The sequence below is a fragment of the Takifugu rubripes genome, chromosome 6 (assembly GCF_901000725.2).
Source record: "Takifugu rubripes chromosome 6, fTakRub1.2, whole genome shotgun sequence".
NCBI classification, from domain to species: Eukaryota; Metazoa; Chordata; class Actinopteri; order Tetraodontiformes; family Tetraodontidae; genus Takifugu; species Takifugu rubripes.
The window spans coordinates 11,185,085-11,203,081 of record NC_042290.1 but is presented as its reverse complement, the minus strand read 5'-3'; the positions used below and the strand labels follow the sequence as shown (position 1 = coordinate 11,203,081).

The window sequence follows — 17,997 nt, the reverse complement described above, 5'->3', positions numbered from 1 at the left end:
TATTTAGTACTGTTCCAATAGCTGTTATTATTATTATTATTATTATTATTATTATGATTGTTATTATTATGATTATGATTATTGTGATTATTATTATTGTTGTTGTTATTGTTATTATTATCACTAATAATAAGAATAATGGGATAATAATAGGTTTGAGGAATAGCTGCCAGATGAAGATAATTAAAACTAAAAATATTTTGTTTCATAATTAAGTTGATTTATGGCATTTGTGAATTGCAGATGTTTGCAGAAGTATTATACTCAATAATGTAATGGATATTGTCTCAATATAATGAAATAAACAGATCAAACTTAATGATTTAATGTTATTTTTATTTCCAAAGAAAGTTAAAGATTTTGTTTCCGTTCATTTTAGCTCATAATTATATTTTATAGTGCGTATTATTTAAGTCCTGATGGACTGTACCACAGTAGTGACGCGCTGCGAGTGGAACAGAAGAAACTGTGAAAACGTTCCGCAGTGGGATCTACTTTCACTCAAAGAGCGCGTGACGAGTAAGAAAAAGAGGGGCTTGTTGACAAATGGGCGGAGCTTCAAGAAGGGTGGATCCATTAAAAAAGGAAGCAAACCGGCACGAGCGAGTTCTTACATGCGGTAGCGCGTCTTCATTCATATCTAGGAGATCCCAGATCGTGGAACGACGGGTTGGTTCCATATCGAACTAGATACACGTCGGTAGTCTCGCGTTTTAACGTTATCGTTTCAACGCGTGACAGTTTTTGCGAGGAGTTATACGAAAGAATCCGCGTATTTCGTCTTTAGCCCGCGCGCGCTATCGTGTTGGTGCGCGCTTTAATTAGCTTATAGGCTAACGAGCCCCATTCTTCTCCAGACCGACAACCTCAACGCGTGGTAAGTTTTCACATCTATTCTTTCTCCAACTTGGTCCGAGGGAATAGCCAATGGCGTTTATAAATTTAGTGATAAAGTCCACTTGCCATCTATGCTAGGGTTAGCCGGAGACGTTTTACACCATTGTGCTACGCACACAACACAATGACAGAAGTAGGTTTTTTTTCCAGCTATTTTAGCTCCTGCTATACGCGCGTCGTTATTGTACATCCCAAACTGCCCCCAGTGAATCTTAGGGCCCATTTCATTGTGGCTCTCGGATACCGTTAAGGGGTTACGTAATTGTAGAACTCCTGGTTGGAAGAGGGAAGTAATGGAAACCGGCCCCTGCTGAGATGGGAAGTTAATATCGGCAAAAATAGCCATCTGTTCGCAGACATGACAGGTCGTGGAAAAAAATTCGGACCGAGACAGAGTAGCTGCCCACCCGGCCGCCGCCGCCGCTGTTGCGCTGCATCCGGTGGCGCCTCCCTTTTACGAAAATCCACGTCAAACGCAGTTTAGATCGAGTTAAATCATCCCCTTTACGCTACCAAGGCAACGGGGGATCATTTTCTGGCCCGAGCGTATCGAGCAAATGGAGAATTCTTCTTGTCGTGAGCGGTTTTAAAGCGCAGACGACACGCGTAACAGCTCCGTAATATGAACTGGACGGCGACACGTGCGCCTGCAGTAAAACTGCGTCTGCAGGAGATAACCTTTATCTTCCTGCGGCCTCAGAAACAACAAAACTGACAATAACACGAACCAGAACCGTAACTAAACCGGGTGTCCAATAGTAAGAAGTTGGTGTAGTTTTAGACAGCCTTTGGTTCCCTCGGCTGACCTTTCCAAAATGGCTAGAGGTCAGTTTTTGGCCATCCCTCAGATGTTCCCATTTAGGTGGACAATGTCTAAAGTCATGTACAGTGAGATATATATATATATGTCTCTAAATGATTCTTCTGTCTGAATTGTCTAAAGATGGAAAACGGTCTTTTTTTTCTATTTCAGGATGTACTCCTGCTCCTCTGCAGTTGTGTTTGCACAATGGCTGTCTGTTTACTCTGCCTGATGGCTCAGCACCAAAGGAAAAGCAACATTTCTAGTATAATTACTGGATAGCAATAAGCCCACTTTATTCCCCTGTTTACCCCTGTTTTGTTTGCTAGATAAACCCATCTAAATTTTGCACTGATATATATATATATACTGTATATTACCGATCCTGTTTAAGCAGGTGGACCTAAATAACTTATTTATTTTGAATTATCTCTTGATAATAGCTGCTGATATTATATATTATTACACAGTATTAAAAGAAGCTGTGCTGATAGGCATTAGTATCCCTTTAAGATTGTGAAGAAGCTCCTCTATATTCTGCAATCATGGTTTCAACAACAGCGGCCACAGTAATATTGGCTACTACTGCTGGAATAGCAGCACACACTGGGCTCACGCAGTACATGTGGCTGCTGATACTTGGCTTCGTAATTGCCTTTGTCTTGGCCTTTTCTGTGGGTGCCAATGATGTAGCCAACTCGTTTGGCACAGCAGTAGGGTCTGGGGTGGTCACTTTACGACAGGCGTGCATTCTGGCTTCAGTGTTTGAGACTCTGGGGTCTGTGCTCATTGGGGCCAAAGTGAGCGAAACCATCCGCAAAGGTATCATCGACGTGGGCGTTTACAATGGCTCTGAACATATTCTGATGGCTGGATCCATTAGTTCCATGTTTGGTGAGTGTCAACAACGATTTCTTTCATTGAAAACACAACCCACAATTATAGAGCCAATAATTAGTCAAGAGAAAATCCCAACAAATGGTGTACATTTCAAACTGCAGCTAATTTATCCAACTAAGAACTCTTGGTTGTGCCTTTTTGTCTTTAGGTTCTGCTGTTTGGCAGCTGGCCGCCTCCTTCCTTAAGCTCCCCATTTCTGGAACACACTGCATTGTTGGTGCTACTATTGGCTTTTCACTGGTTGCCAGAGGCCAGCAGGGAGTCAAATGGATTCAGCTCCTCCGTATTGGTGAGCATACACTGTAAAATGATGGTGTAACTGTTTAGTTTTTTTTATTTATGGCAGATAAGGATGGGTGGTTACAGCACGGGTTTCAGATACTTCTTCAAGTTTGTGTTTTTCCCCTGTACAGGAAAGAACTGGCTGTAAACCAGTTGTACAACAACTGAATTACATAGTAAAATTGTTTTGTTTGTTTTTTTTAAAAAGAGGTCAGACTGAGTTTGATTGAGCAAATGCTTCAAACATCCTGGCTGTCAGAATGTTATTGTAGGAGAAATTGTTTTAACAGGAAAATGGTGGCGTTACTTTTCCATTCAATCGCAGTGTTTACTCTTTAACATGCTTTAACACCTCTGATTTACAGTGGCCTCCTGGTTCCTGAGTCCTCTTCTGTCTGGAATAATGTCAGCCGTTGTTTTCTACTTTGTGCGCATGTTCATCTTACGCAAGGTAAGGCTCATTTTGTGCTGTGTGGTTTGGGAAGAGTACAGTTTTTGCTATCAGCTGAGCAAACAACCCGTTTCCTGTTGAAGCTTAAAAATTGCTTCGCTGACTTTCCTATTGTTTTTCTGTAGAGGGACCCAGTGCCCAATGGACTGAAGGCTCTGCCCGTCTTCTATGCCATAACAATGGGAATCAACCTGTTCTCCATCATGTTCACTGGTGCTCCGAGTAAGTGTCATTGTTATTCACTTTGCTCTGCATGCCTGCCCAAAGCCACGGCTTAAAATAAACTGCTCCCTCAGACAGCCGGATGCCCACATGTATTCCAGATTGAACCAGATTTTTGTTTACCACTTTCACAGGAGCTGTTTTTATTCGACCATGTTTTTAGGGGCTGTCTTGCTTGTGGTTCAGTGTGGGTCATAGCTGGAATGAAGGTTTAGAGCCGAGCACGGCGGGGAGATGGAAATAAGAGTTCACTTTACGTCACTGTCTGGTCTCTTTTTAGACATAAAAGAGAAGTAAAAAGTGTCAAAAATGATCATGGTTTTCCGCTGTTATTGCTGATCAGTTATGTATAGCAAAGCGTAGCGTACTTGTTGCCATTTTTATCCACAATTTATTAAACGAGCACCTTTCGCTCCTTTGTTCTCTTCTCTCTACAGGGCCTAACAGTTCAAGCTGGCCTGGGCCATTAAATGGCTGCTACAGGCTAGAGTTTGACCAGATATGGTGCGCTGATGTGTGCATGCACATCAGTCCACTCAGGAGAGATCACTTGCGGTTCCAGCATAGCCCGTAACCCTGCATAGTCAGGCACGTTCGGTACAGTTGTGTGAAGTTCTTCTACCTCAACACTCTGTACACGAGTGCCATTACTAGAGTTCCCCGTAAAAAGGTGTGAAATTGCATTTCAGACACGTAACAAAAGTTGTTACTCTTTAAAACGTAGGCCTGATGTTTCATAACCCCCCCAAACATGATTGTATCCACATGCCCAGATGAGGGCAGAGGGTCACATATGGACTCCAAAGAGGGCCAAAGCCCTCAAATGTAATAATATGTGCGTTAAATCCAGAAAATGGCTCGTTATTGCTGGCTTATGCACTGTTAGGTGGTGGTTACCCGTGTTCTGGTGGGCCAGCAGGCATCCCACGGCACTTTCCTACACTTGATATATGCACAGATGGTGAAGAAGTTAAGAATAGGCCAAATAATTTGTGAGCCAGACGTTGATCCCATTGTTAATCATTCAGCTGTCACCCTCCAAACACTGCTCAATTCCCCGTTGTTGATTCCCCAGTAGTTGTTCCAAACATGCCACCATCTTTTACACTTTATCCTTGTGCTTGGGTTATTTCTAGAAAATAGACACCCAGCTTCCACAGAAACATCAGACACCAGGCAGTTTGAAAGCTGACACGCACTGGTGCAAAGGGTTGTGTTTGGGGCCGATGGCAGCTGTCGGTTTCTACTCGTTTCCCTTTGCTGTAGGTGGGTTTGGGGTGTGAACCCCGTGTCTGGGTGTTGCCACACAGGAACCAGAGGGAAGACCTGAGCCTCAGCTGCTCCACAGCAGTCTATCTTATCCTTCCACTGCCTTCCCAGAGCTGGAGGGAGTAACGTTCTGTTGCGTAACTAAATAAACATGGCTTAGCTGCAGTCTCATGCTGTAGCACGACTGTTGAGTGCTGCGTGGACTCTGCTCCCCAGTGACCGAGACAGTTCTAAGGCAGCCGTGGCCCTCATTTCTGCTTCTGTTAATCACACTCAGACTAGTGTAGCCTTGTAGTTCTCTGCTGCACCAGCTCTTGGCTGCTGTCTTGGCCAGAGTGTGTCCTCTTTTCTACAACAGTCTGCTCTATTTCAATGACCCGTTTTTACCCTCATCACATTTCATGGAAAACTGTGGCATCGAGGTACTTTTAACCTTTTCGGTGTTGCATAACTGCTTCCTAATTTGAAGGAACTAGACCTTTGTACCTAAAGTGAGATCCTGCTTTGTACTGGGGGTGGTACCTTCCCTTCTTTTAAAACTGCCTCTCTTTATTTGCCCCTTGTTTGTGATTGTGTGTGTGGTCTTTCAGTGCTGGGATTTGACAAGGTGCCTTGGTGGGGAATCCTGCTCATCTCAATTGGCTGCTCCCTCCTGACTGCCGTTGTGGTCTGGTTCATCGTCTGCCCCCGCCTCAAGAAGAAGATCGAACGTAAGTTGCGTGATTTCATTTAAACAAGACTGCTTTTAAATGTGTCTTCAAGTTTCTTCCTGCCACTTAAACGGTGGGTTCCTAATTTGATCCCCTGTGAATGGTTTAGCTTTGATGTGTGTTGATAGTAATCCAGCAAATGGAGCTCAGAGATTCTCTTTATAATGCTGCCTGTAATTAAAATGATTAAAAGATGTCATCAGGTTTACTTCTGGAATCCTGATTAGGTAACGGTTCTTGCCAGTGTACAGCATCAATGAAACCTTTGGACAGTTTCAGGTGTATCTGGCATTATGAAGGCTAAAAGGCCGTTTAGAGCAAAAGTAGATCTTTGGAAAGGTTTGTCCGACCAGGGAAGATGTTTCTAAATGGGCCAGCCTCTGACGAGCAGCCTAATTGGGTCATAGTGAGCCACTAATTGGCCTTTACCTCCCCGGCTATTATAATCTGTAGTTGACGTAAGGTGTTGAAATGGCATTCAGAGCTGGAAGAGTCTGGCTCTTACGCGGGTGGAAGAACTCTTCAGGAAATCTTTTACAGAAATTGGCGTGAAGTATCAGATTAGTTTATATAGCTGTAATCAGCTGTAACACAGGGTCATAAGATGATCCAGCGGTGGTGACGATGTGTTCTTTGTAAGGTTATAGTCCATCTATTTGATCGTGTGAGCACAGCGGCATGTTCTGGAACAAGAACTGTACCTTTATAGAACAATGGTGTTGTTTTTACTTTTGTTATGCAATTCTGACTCCCCGCAGTTGGGAGAGAAACCAGACGCTGTGCTGCGTGTTGGCGGCTGATCCCAGCACTGTCTCCCTCTCATAAATAGGAGATATCAAGTCGTCCAGCCCCTTTGAGACGCCGCTGATGGAAAAGAGAGAGCTGAAAGAAGCCCACTGTCCGATCCTGAAGCAGACCTCGACATCCACCACCCTGCTCGCCAATCCCTCCGTTCAGGCCCTGCCAGCCGCCGAAGAGCGCAGGGTGGCGTTTGATATCGGAGACTCCGATGTCGAAAACAAGGAACGCAAGGTGGCGTTTGACTTTGGAGACTCGGAGGAGAGCGACTGCGGCGTCACCAACGGTGGTGAGTGGACGGACCCACGTGTCTGAGCGCCCGTGGCTCTCTAACCTTCTGCTCTTCGACACGCTCCACATCTTCTTTCTCCTGCAGCCCCCAAACAGGTGCAGCCAAGCAACGGCTTCACTGGCGCTTCCACTCAAGTCCAGTTCAACAACCATGTTCAGTTCAGCAACAGACCAGCACAGGCACCAAGTAATGGCTACACCCAGTACCACACGGTCCACAAGGACTCGGGCCTCTACAAGGACCTGCTGCACAAGCTCCACCTGGCCAAGGTCGGCGACTGTATGGGCGAGGGGGGGGACCGACCAATAAGGCGCAACAACAGCTACACCTCCTACACCATGGCCATCATCGGGCTGCACGGGGAGTTCAAGCAGAAGGACGGAGACTTCCGCGCGGGCGAGGATGCCGACAAAGGCTCCGGCCCGGAGCGGAAACGCATCCGCATGGACAGTTACACCAGCTACTGCAACGCCGTGGCGGAGCACACGACGCCTAAAGGCCTGGGGGAGGGCGACGTGGCCGTTGAGGTGGGTAAAGAGGACGCACAGAGCAGCCAAAGCTCCTTGGAGGAAGACGGACCCGAGGCGGACAAGCCGGAAGTCTCCGTTCTCTTCCAGTTCCTCCAGATCCTCACCGCCTGCTTCGGTTCCTTTGCCCACGGTGGAAACGATGTGAGGTGCGTGTCCTCTTTAGGCGTGACCCACTCACCCCTGAGCTGTAAACGGCATCATCCAATAACGCCTTCTCCCCCCCCCCCCCCCTCCTTGAAGTAATGCCATCGGACCTTTGGTGGCGCTGTGGCTGGTCTACACAACCAGCAGCGTGACGTCCAACGAGCCCACGCCCATCTGGCTGCTGCTGTACGGCGGCGTTGGCATCTGCATCGGCCTCTGGGTGTGGGGTCGCAGAGTGATTCAGACCATGGGCAGAGACCTCACCCCCATCACACCCTCCAGGTACAGACGTCAGACTGCTCCCTCCTTACTCACAGCCCACATCCTCCACAGACATGAGCACTGTTTCTATTTACACACACTCATGACTCTTTTCTACCGTCGCCCGCAGCGGTTTCAGCATCGAACTGGCTTCAGCCCTGACTGTGGTAGTGGCCTCCAACATTGGCCTCCCTGTTTCCACCACCCACTGCAAGGTAATGGCGCCCGGGACACAGGAAGAGACTGTTTGCTGTCGTCGAACGCCCGTTACACAAAGTCTGGAGCTGGAACAACCTTGTTCTTGGACATGATTAACCTCTGGGGTGGATTTAAGCAGACGAAGGGGGAGCTGATGACGTGTGTTCTGTTTCCAGGTGGGTTCTGTTGTGGCAGTCGGGTGGCTGCGGTCAAAGAGAGCGGTGGACTGGCGCCTGTTCAGAAATATCTTCATGGCGTGGTTCGTGACCGTGCCCATCTCCGGCCTCATCAGTGCCGCCATCATGGCCATCTTCACCTACGGCATCCTGCCGGTATAAGGCTGCACCCGCCCAAGCGTTGGAGAAGAAGCGCTCTGGGAGAATCGGCGCCGAGCTGGAAGGCCCAAATACATCGCTGACCTCGAGCAGACAACTTGGTCGGGGTTGGGGGGGGGGTGAAAGGACTTGTGATATGGGCCGGTGGTTCTTGGCTGCAGATGTTTCCACCTAGAATTTGCCGTTTATTCCGGTGGGGCCGCGTCACTTCCACTGAGAATTGTTTGTTCTGATTTAGCTTTTCTAGACTTTACAATCCTGTAAAACCAGTCCTCCAAAAGCATAACTTTTTTCCTTGTACTTTCTTTTTTTACCTTGCAACTATGTACTGTATAATCCTGTTAATTTTTACATGTTAGACATGATTAGACTTTTTGCAAACGTAAGTCTTTGGCTGTAATTTAACGTAGATCGAAGTAATTTACCCCCCCCAACAGAAGAAAAAAAAAAAGATTCACACATATTTCATGAGGCTTAGAATCCCATAATTTTGGATTTCTCCTTATTGTGGTGGCACAGATTAAACTGGATCTAGCCGTACACACCAGGTCAGCGCCTGCAGTGTGTTAAATATAGCATCGTTAGCGTGGCGCCGACAGGAAGCGGCGGCCGGTGGCCGGCCTGCCGGCGACTCCTCCAGCTGATGGATCTTAAATCTGCAGAATGTCAACTGAAGCGAACGAGCCCTCGCGTCTCCTGTTGAAACTTGACTGCATCGTTTAGGCCGAATGCATTAGAGCCGCTCCAGCCGCTATCACAGCTCAGCTCACGTCGGATATTTCCCACTGAACATTTCTTCTTCCTGCCTGGTTTTGGGTTTTATCCCGGTTGATAATGAGTTCATATCTGGCTGTAATTTGATCAGAAGTGAGGGCCGACATCGGCTGCATGGCGCCGGTGCGGCCGCGTGGCTGCAGTGCTGAATGCATTTTAGACCTAGAGATGCTATAGTTGCCTTAATTGTTTTAATTTAGGTACCAAAGAATTATTTTTTTTTAAATGTTGAATATTATTTTCCACATGTGTGGATTTAAAGAAAACCTAAATAAAAAATGGAAAACACTTGTTTAATTTTCTCCTCTTTTGGACTCGTCACCAATAAGTGAAGCTGCGCTGTTGCTTCACATGAACCGACGCTCTGATGAATGAATGGATGAATGGATGAATGGATGAGGACTCGCAGCTCTGCCCTTCACACAGCTCCCTCTCATCCAGACAGGATTCCTTTACGCTAGTTTGCTATTCCAAACACTGCGACTCAGCAGTTTTCCAGGGCTGATGTGTCTGGTTTCATCCATCCATCCTGGGCTGTTATGATGGTTCCAGTACCAACATCAGTCTGATTCTGGCGTGACACGGTTCAGGTCCTCCACCTGCAAAGGATCTACTCCTCCGGGTTGATTGATCTCCCCTGATCCCCCTAAATTCCCCGAGGGAACGGGCGTTTAACATCGATCCCGATCCGCGATCCGGCCAGGATTTCTGTTCTACCGGGTGGAAAGCTCAACTTTTTGGGTCCCGATTTTGCTCGATTTCCACTCGGTAGATCCTGGCAGGATCGCGTCCCTTGAGGATTGGGATTCAACACGCGTTCCTAACGCTTGAACTAAAAACGTCAACTCTTCCTTTGCTGTTTACCCTTGGATGTATTTTAGAAACTTTGGGATGAGGGCAGCAGCGCACACCGGGCCTTAAAATAACTTGAAGCAGATGATGCGGGACACATGGAGCACAATAATACCTCTGCTTGGCCTGGATTCTCGGCCTACATCCACTCCCATAAAACAAAGTCGGACTGAATAATCACATCAAAGGTTAACCTGTTCCACATCTCACAGCTCGGTCTGCAAACATTAACTTGAGGTAGACGACAAGTCTGAGGCTGAGAGATGTTTTATGGTTTGCTTAATTCCACCCCCCCAGCCAATAAAGATTTATAAACACATAAAAACGAGCCAAGACTGGATCTGGTTTTCACTACCCTCCTTCTTACATAACCTACTATTTAACTTTGGTTTTCCCAAAACAGGTCACCGCCAGAGCTGCGAGTTTGACTCCCAAGACTCACCCAACGGGGGAAAAATGACAGACAGATGCAGGTTTCAGTGTAAATCTTTATGGTGTTTTAAAGTACACGTCAGACAAAAGATGCTGCTGTTAGAGGCTCCTTTGGATCTTCTCATTCTACTGAAGCATCAACACATAACTAACTATTTCTCATTAACGAGGAGCATCTACTGCAGCTCTCCCCGGGCCCCTGCATCATCGGGGCCGCCTCCGCCCCTGACAGACGGCCCCGTGGTGCTGCACTGACCATCTCGCTCCTTGGTTGAATCCACGGTTATTTCATCTGTGGAGGAGAAACGCGGTGAATTTGGAATTGCAGCAGATTTTCTTGGTGGGAAATGTTAGAAGCACTCACCCCTCCTCTGTCTCCCTGTCAACACAACAGAGGGACCCCGTCACTGAGCAGAACCACAACTTTAATGCACTGAATCGCGCTCAAAACTCACCTTCTGTCTCTTCTGAGGATTCGGAGTCTGTAGTCGACAGAGGAGCGTTTTAGTGCAAGAGTGAATTTTTTTAAGCTTCTTTTTAAATCATCCTGTGTTGCCCTCTACAGGTAGAGCGCCGACACCGGCTGTTACCTTCAGGAGCGTGGGAAGTTCCGCTTCTCTGCTCTGCGGGGCAGATTTTTACCGTTACCCGAAGTTCATCAACAAGAATAATAATTTTGGACGGTGAAAGTCGTTCACACGCACCTTTGCCGCCGCCTTCAGCTGCACTCTGCTCATCTGTTGAAGGAAACTTTTCAGCTTAGAGAATTTCACAAAGAATCTATATTTTTTAATAAACTGGCCAAATATCACAAAGAACATTTATGTGATTCTTCTTAAAACTGAGAAATCACACATCATAATTTGAAAAGTAACCCATCGCTTAAGTTATTAAATAAAGTTTGGAGGGCTTCACTGACACATTGAACGCAACGCACTGAAATGCACCAAATAATTAAATTAAAACGTCGACATCAGTTCAAACCGCTTTTGTTTTCCTGGGAGGATCTTCAGAGTTTCCAGACTGAATCACTTTAATCACGGGATTTTTCCCTCTAAAAACCAGATAAATCACCTCCCTGATCAGTCATTTCTAAAACACAGCAGTTCTTCTCACCCTCACCGTGATGATGGCCGCTGTCGTCTTTCTGTTCCTCTGTGACTTTACAGTAAAAATCAAAAAACAGGTTTTAAAACCAGAGGCAGCGGGCGACGGGATGCCTGATTACGCCCCACTCACCGTTCTTGTGGGCGGCTTCGTTCCTTTGAGCGGCCTCGAACTCCATCTGATCTGAGGAGACAACCGTGAAGATCTCACCAAAAACAATGGATCCCTCGGGGAATCGCGGTTATAGCCGAGTAATACCTATCTTCTGGAGCTCGGTCAGGCCATCTGCAGGCACAAACGGGACATCTGCATTGGAACCCCGGAGTAACGCCTCATTTACAGTACCGGTACTTTAAAATGCTTCCTCACCGTGCTGAGCTGCTACCCCATCTTCCTCTGCAGAGTTCAGGGACGCAGAGAGAGCTGGAAGACGGAGCGGATCAGTCAAATTCCACTTCATCTCTTCAGAACTCAAAGGTTTGTTCTGCTCACCTGATGGAAACGCTGCAACAGAGAGAGACACAAACAGCAGCGCTGGAAGTTTCATCTTGCGGTTCTGAAGGTCCCTCTAAAGCGGGTTTGTCATTGTTTTCTGGTTCCTCCCTCTTATAGCAACAGTCTCATCACATGCTTTGGACCGGCGGTTCTGGTACCATTGTCCCGCCGTACCTGAGACACACAGACGGGTCCTTATTCAGCCTGTCAAAGCGTCTCATTGTCTCCTGTCACACTGGCTGTTGCTGTCATCTGGACCCCCCCCCCCCCCCACACACACACACACACACACACATACACACTTCCTTTAAAGACTGGAAACATTTTTTTCTGCTAAACTTATTTTGTTTGAACTAAACAAGTTAAAACCTTAAAATTCCTTAAAAATCAGCGGTCAGAATCTCCCGGTCCAACTCAGGATGGGAAAAAAAAGGGACAAAAGCAGTCAAAGTTACAAATTTATTGCAATTGCGCAACACTTGATTTCAAAGGTTACAGCGGTTCTGATGGACAAACGACACCTCTCGTCTTTACACTCGGACTGAAAATGCTCATCTTGTTTGTGCGGAGGAATCCAGTTTCAACAAGACGACGGTCCTGAAGTGCAAAGGTAAACTAGAAAACACATTTAAGGGAACCGGAAAAATACATCTGATCACTACAGGATATCAAAGAATATGATCAAAGGGATTCTTCTAAAGTTGTCAGACATCAAAATTCCCCTTTTCAGAAGGTTGCTGGTGGAATCTTCTCTCACAAAATAGACGACCCGAAGGACAAGTGATTCTCAAAATTAGAGGTTTGGCATCTAAGCTACACAACTTTAAGGCACAGTTTAAAAAAAATAAGATTGTCCAATGATGTCATTAATATAATCAGTAGGATTAATGCTGTTAGAAATAATTTTGCCGACTGTCTAGCAACAAAAACAGTACAAAGATAATGAGCAATCATCAGGAGAGGAGCCATTGGACATTAAATCAGAAAAACCTTCCTTTACCGGCTGCTTTATGCAACCTCAAACTCCCCGAGTTAACGGTACCAGTACAAAACAGCAGGAGGGAACCTGAAAAGACCCATCCCAGGCTGCAAGGCTCTACCTGCACCCGCAGTGCAGCGTGTTTCACAGTGGTGGAGCACAGTGCGAGGTTGATGGTGTGAGTGACGCTGCTGGTGACGGGTCCTGGCTAAAGGTGATGCACCCTCCAGGTCAGACCCACAACTGGAAGAAGAAAAAGCAGCCCAAAGTGACAAATATCTGGTTTTTTCCCCGTCAAACTTGGGGAGGGAATGAGGACACGCGTGTGTTATGGGTCTCAGAGAAAAACGACACCCCTACCCTGATTTACCAGCCAATAAACCCTGACAGATGAAGCTAAAGTGGCATTACCGCGCTCCCAGACATCAGTAGTACGTCACCTAAGAAAGGGGCAGATGTGCCGGGAAAGACACACCAATAAAACACAGAATGGCTCTTTAAAGTTAAAAGGATCTGGGCTGTGGTACCAGAGAGAGTTGGTATTTACCCAACAGGCTTTAAAGACGATGGAAGACCTGGGGGCTCCCTGAAAGAGAAGGCAAAACAACCTGATCGCCCCCTGGTGGCAGGTTCCAGGGCAGTAATGGTTCCATGGTTCAAGAGAGATCACAAACGCACACTCTGCATAAACCAACAACCGTAGGGCTTCTTTATGTGTGTTTTTCCAAACACTGTATCTCATATAATTAGTTATTTGGTGCAAATACACCCACTTGGGGAGGGGCTACCTGTTGAGTTGTTCCTGCAGCTCCGCCTCTAAATTCCCAAAGAGGAACTACACCTGGTAGGAACTTTGGTGCAGTTCAGCTTCAGTTTCTAGCTGAGGGAGTTGCAGATGGGTATTAACCATACAAATGTGGCGTGGCTGATATCCTGGGACACGTGTGGATCCACCCCGCACCGCCGTCACAGCTCCCCTCTCAGCCTGGCGTGCAGGTCCTCCTGGTCGATCTTGCCGGCCTCCTGGTGCCAGCGATGGTGGGCCAGCAGGGCCACATTCCTCGCAGCAATGGCGCTCATCTCCATGGCGCTGGCCGCCCACTCCACCGCGTTGAGGTAGTACATTCGGTCGTGCAGTATGAAAGGCGGGGCCTTGCGGTGCAGCGAGCGGTAGGAGGGGTACGCCAACCACCGAGTCTCCGACACGGAATCCCACGAGATGAAGATGTCCCGTAGCTGCTCCTGGGAAAGAGGTTGTGGGGAAAACACCTTCCAGACTTTGTCCTCGCTGGCAGGTGGTCGTTTATAACCCTGAGGGATGTGCACGGGATCCACGGAGCTCAGGCTGTTGATCGCGCAGCCCTTTGAGTCCGTGGTCAGGATGTCCGAAACGGTGAATTTGGAGGCTGGCTCCGCGCTCCCCAGGTAGGACATGTTCACCTTGCCGTGGATCAGGGTGGAGACGGTCTGGTGGTAACGGCCCGGGAAATGGGAAGGGATCGGAGGGGTAAAGCCAGGGAACGCGATGTCGGACTTTCCCTGGTGGAGCGGCGTCGCTATCACCACCACGTCGTACAGCGCGTGCGATGCGCCGGATTCTTCGATATAATTCACCTCGTAGAAAGTGGTCGTCGGGCCTAAATTGAAAGAGAAAGTTCAAATGAATCGTCTGAAATCTTGACGCATAAAATCACCAAAGCAAAGGGAGGAGGCGGCTACCTGTCTTGGATGGTCGAAGTTTGACCGAAATGGACGTGACCCTGGCAGAGATGAGGTCACTCTTGCTGTGGTACAACAGTCCTGAGCAAACTCTCTTATTGCCTCCATCCACTGCCCACAGGCCCGGATCAGCACCAGCTAATGAAACAGCCCCTGCACCACCACAGATACAAGAATCAGCACAATGTTACAACTTAATTTCAAGAAAACCCTCTAAGTGGTTCCAGGCACTCACCCACGAAGGCATTGAGGCGGACGCTTTGGCCATAGTTGACACGAGTGATGGGAGCAACGATATCGTTGAGGAAGATCTGCGAGAATCCCTCCCCCAGCATGGTTTCCTCCAGGGTCTGATTCATCAGGTGGAGAAAGCCGTCACCGCCCATGGCGTGCAACAGCCTCTCCACAGTGGAGAAGGAGTAACCGTACTGCTGGTACTGGTAGATCCTGTCAATAACAGCATTCCGGTGTCATTCCAGGGCACCGATACCTCATGTTAATGAATTTGATTAAGAAAACATGTGTTTTTTTGTCACTTCTAACCTCATAAACTTGTCCAAAACGCTTTCCACCCACATCTGCATCCGAAGGAAGCTGAGTCCGTATCTCCAAAGCATGCGAAAGAAGTTGATGATGAACCAGTCACTCTGTTCGAACGTAAGCTCCTTCCCGTCAAAGATGGCCATTTTAGAAGGGACGTCCTTGCGCTGATGAATACCTTAGATGAAGATTCATCCAGTAGTTTCAATCACAGCCACTGTCAGATAGGATGGATATAGAAAACTGATGCTTTTACCTATTTTTTCAATAAAGTGTTTCATGTGTAGGTTCAGCGGATGGATGACTGAGCCTCCCGTCTCATACTCCTGATCACCGATCTTCACTGTGGCCAGTCGACCACCAACAGTACCAGGTTCAAACACATCAATCGTGACCCCGGTTCCAAACTCCTGCCTCAGGTAATATGCTGCAGCGGTGCCACCGATGCCTCCACCAACCACAGCTTTAAAAGAGCAACAGCAACACAATAAATACATAAAAGCTTCCTTGTTGGATAAAGCAAAATTTGCATTTGATCATTCTTCCACTAAAATGGACCTGCATCACAGCAGATGAAAGAGGAAGAGATCCAAAGGGAGGCTTACCTATCTTTTTGGGCTGATTCTGCAGCTCTGGAGCTGAAGCTAGACTTCTCCTTCCCGAGTGCCACAGCCCCAGGAAAAGGAGAGTTCTCAGAGACAGGCTGTGTACATTCATTGTGGGCATTCAGCAATCGGAACCAATATGGGGCATCTGTGGGGGAGAAACAAACATGACCAATGATCGGTTCCGCCCGCTAATAACTTCGAATCAAAGGTCTCAGACACTCCTGGTCAAAGGTTGCACTGAAGGTCCAGCAACACACATAGAAAAGCAAAATTACTTGACAGACGATACCACAGCTTCATTAATATATAATTTTAGACAACGTAAATAATGAAAATATAATTATCACTGACCGGTGTAACTCTATTTCGTGACTGTACTGCTGCGCTTCCAGAAGTCGACTTCTCAGATTCAATTTTCCGGTTAGTACGGCAACATAACTATAAATAAATATAAATACTGGTAAAATAGTTTTTTTTTAAATAACTATGACTCAAATTAAACTTTTAACGAACGTTAAAGTGACATTAGACGAAATCATTACCAACTTCAACTCGATAACCTAGAGAAACGCGTCTGGAAACTGAATGTCCATAATATGAAGACACACTTCCGGGAAGTCTGAGTTCTGGGTTTCAGAATAAAAGTTGCAGACATGTGCAAGCATTTTCGGCGAACATTTAGTAATAATTATATATAGTGGTATTTGACCAAAACAATGGTCAACAACAATGTTTTATATTGTAATAGATTTTTCTTAATATTAAATTGAAATTTTATATGAAACTTCGCACAGCTATACGGGCTCTGAGCAAAAAGAAAATGTCCACAAGGTGTGAAATTACACCGTTTTTGATGCCGTTGCTACGTATCTGTAAAGAATAGTTTTTTGTGCTTTTTAAAAAAATACAGAATATCGCTGATACGCAGCAGGTTAGTTAGTATCTTTTATCCTTTTAATTTATTTTGAAACTTAGGAAGTTGTCATTATCCGTCATTAAATCATCAGCTGTCATTGTAGTTTCAACCACAATGTTTGAAATTAACATAATCAAAACATTTAGCGTCAATATAAATTATATTGTAAAGTCACTATTTTTGATATACAGTATACATTTTTATACAATTGACAAAGATTAAACACGAATTACGGAACTAAACCGGAAGTAGGTACATCGTCACTCGTAGGACCATGCTTGAATGGAGGTGACCTTAGCTTTTATTAAGTAAAGTAACTTAGCAGTAGCTGTGCTTTTTACAGAAATAACTTAGTCGCTCATTTTAACATTAGTGAAGATTTTGCTAAGTGAGCAGCGTTAGAAAATGGCAGAGGCACATCAGGCGCGCATGCAGAATGTGGTGGAAGAAATGGTTCAAAGCCTGGAGAGGGACCACATCCGTAAAATGCAGGTGGGTTTTTATGAATTGTTCGGATATTACATGTGTTAGTGCCATTTTCAGCAGCAGCCCAGTCCATTGTGCGTTTTTCGACTTTCCTGCAGGGTCGTATGTTCAGCTGCAGCGCCGACTGTTGTAGCCGCTCCTCAGACTCCATGTCTCAGGTTCATCAGTGCATAGAACGGTGTCACACTCCTCTGGCTCAAGCTCAGGGACTGGTCACCTCAGAACTGGAAAAGTTTCAGGTGAGGGCAGTTCATTTTTACACCTGCGTAAACGCTGCCTTCCGGTCCGGATTTGCTCAATTTCATCACCAGAAAAAAGCTCGTATCTAAGAGATGTAACACTTGTTTGAAGACCTCTATTTCTGTACTGTTCAGTAGTGTCCCGGTGGTGTAAATGTCCCAGTTGGAGTTTTTAATACTTGTGTTAATAGCACATTTAATGGTTTCTCTGCCCTCGCAGGACCGCCTCACCAGGTGTACGATGCACTGCAACGACAAAGCAAAGGATCTATTTGACTCTGGCGCCAAGGAGCCAGCTGTCCGTGCGCTGATGGACCGCTGTGTGGGCAGCTGTGTGGACGACCACATTAACCTGATCCCCAGCATGACCCGTAGGCTCAAAGACAGTCTGAACTCTATACAGCAGTGAGGAGTGGGACTGGGTCTACACTGCGTCCTGGAAGCCCATTGTGCCAGTTTGACCAGTCATGGCTGAAGAATTGAGGGTGGTGACGAGTAGTCTTAAAAATGTCTGAAGTTGTGATCCACGGAAATTCTGGGATGTTCGATGTGGCATGTGTGGTTGCAAACTGGACCGGATTGTGACTGCACATCCTGATTTATCTGTGAAATCAAAAATCAGGAGCTGCAACTTGAATGATTTCTTTGTTAAATGTACATTTTTAGTGGATTGCAACTAAACTAGCTTAGCATTTGGCTGATGCAACCTCTTCATTCATAAACTTCCTCCAGTGTAAACCTTCTTGTCCCTCAATTATT

General features: G+C 46.4%; 3 protein-coding genes across 4 annotated transcripts; 2 read left to right on the top strand and 1 right to left on the bottom strand.

Annotated features, from left to right (window-relative positions):
* The first annotated feature begins 561 nt into the window (after positions 1–561).
* On the top strand, positions 562–9,153 carry slc20a1b (solute carrier family 20 member 1b). Its single transcript, XM_029837468.1, has 11 exons — positions 562–877; positions 1,871–2,593; positions 2,748–2,888; positions 3,247–3,332; positions 3,458–3,554; positions 5,414–5,533; positions 6,363–6,620; positions 6,708–7,299; positions 7,394–7,579; positions 7,689–7,773; positions 7,933–9,153. The coding sequence occupies exons 2-11, from the start codon at positions 2,245–2,247 to the stop codon at positions 8,092–8,094; spliced, it is 2,076 nt and encodes a 691-aa protein (XP_029693328.1). The 5' UTR covers positions 562–877; positions 1,871–2,244; the 3' UTR covers positions 8,095–9,153.
* A 3,043-nt stretch (positions 9,154–12,196) lies between these two features.
* pcyox1 (prenylcysteine oxidase 1) lies at positions 12,197–16,220 on the bottom strand. 2 transcript variants are annotated; one of them, XM_029837473.1, is made up of 8 exons: positions 16,140–16,208; positions 15,949–16,035; positions 15,595–15,742; positions 15,246–15,452; positions 14,993–15,167; positions 14,685–14,896; positions 14,450–14,602; positions 13,697–14,367 (listed from the first exon to the last, which is right to left on the bottom strand). In XM_029837473.1, the coding sequence occupies exons 3-8, from the start codon at positions 15,713–15,715 to the stop codon at positions 13,697–13,699; spliced, it is 1,539 nt and encodes a 512-aa protein (XP_029693333.1). In that variant the 5' UTR covers positions 15,716–15,742; positions 15,949–16,035; positions 16,140–16,208. The 2 variants fall into 2 exon arrangements, with proteins under 2 accessions (XP_003965621.3, XP_029693333.1); XM_003965572.3 differs by having other exon boundaries at positions 12,197–14,367; positions 15,949–16,220.
* Positions 16,221–16,758: 538 nt separating this feature from the next.
* Positions 16,759–17,976, top strand: fam136a (family with sequence similarity 136 member A). The gene is made up of 3 exons (XM_003965573.3): positions 16,759–17,005; positions 17,098–17,238; positions 17,459–17,976. Exons 1-3 carry the CDS (start codon positions 16,919–16,921, stop codon positions 17,645–17,647), a joined length of 417 nt encoding a protein of 138 aa, XP_003965622.1. The 5' UTR covers positions 16,759–16,918; the 3' UTR covers positions 17,648–17,976.
* Positions 17,977–17,997: the final 21 nt, after the last annotated feature.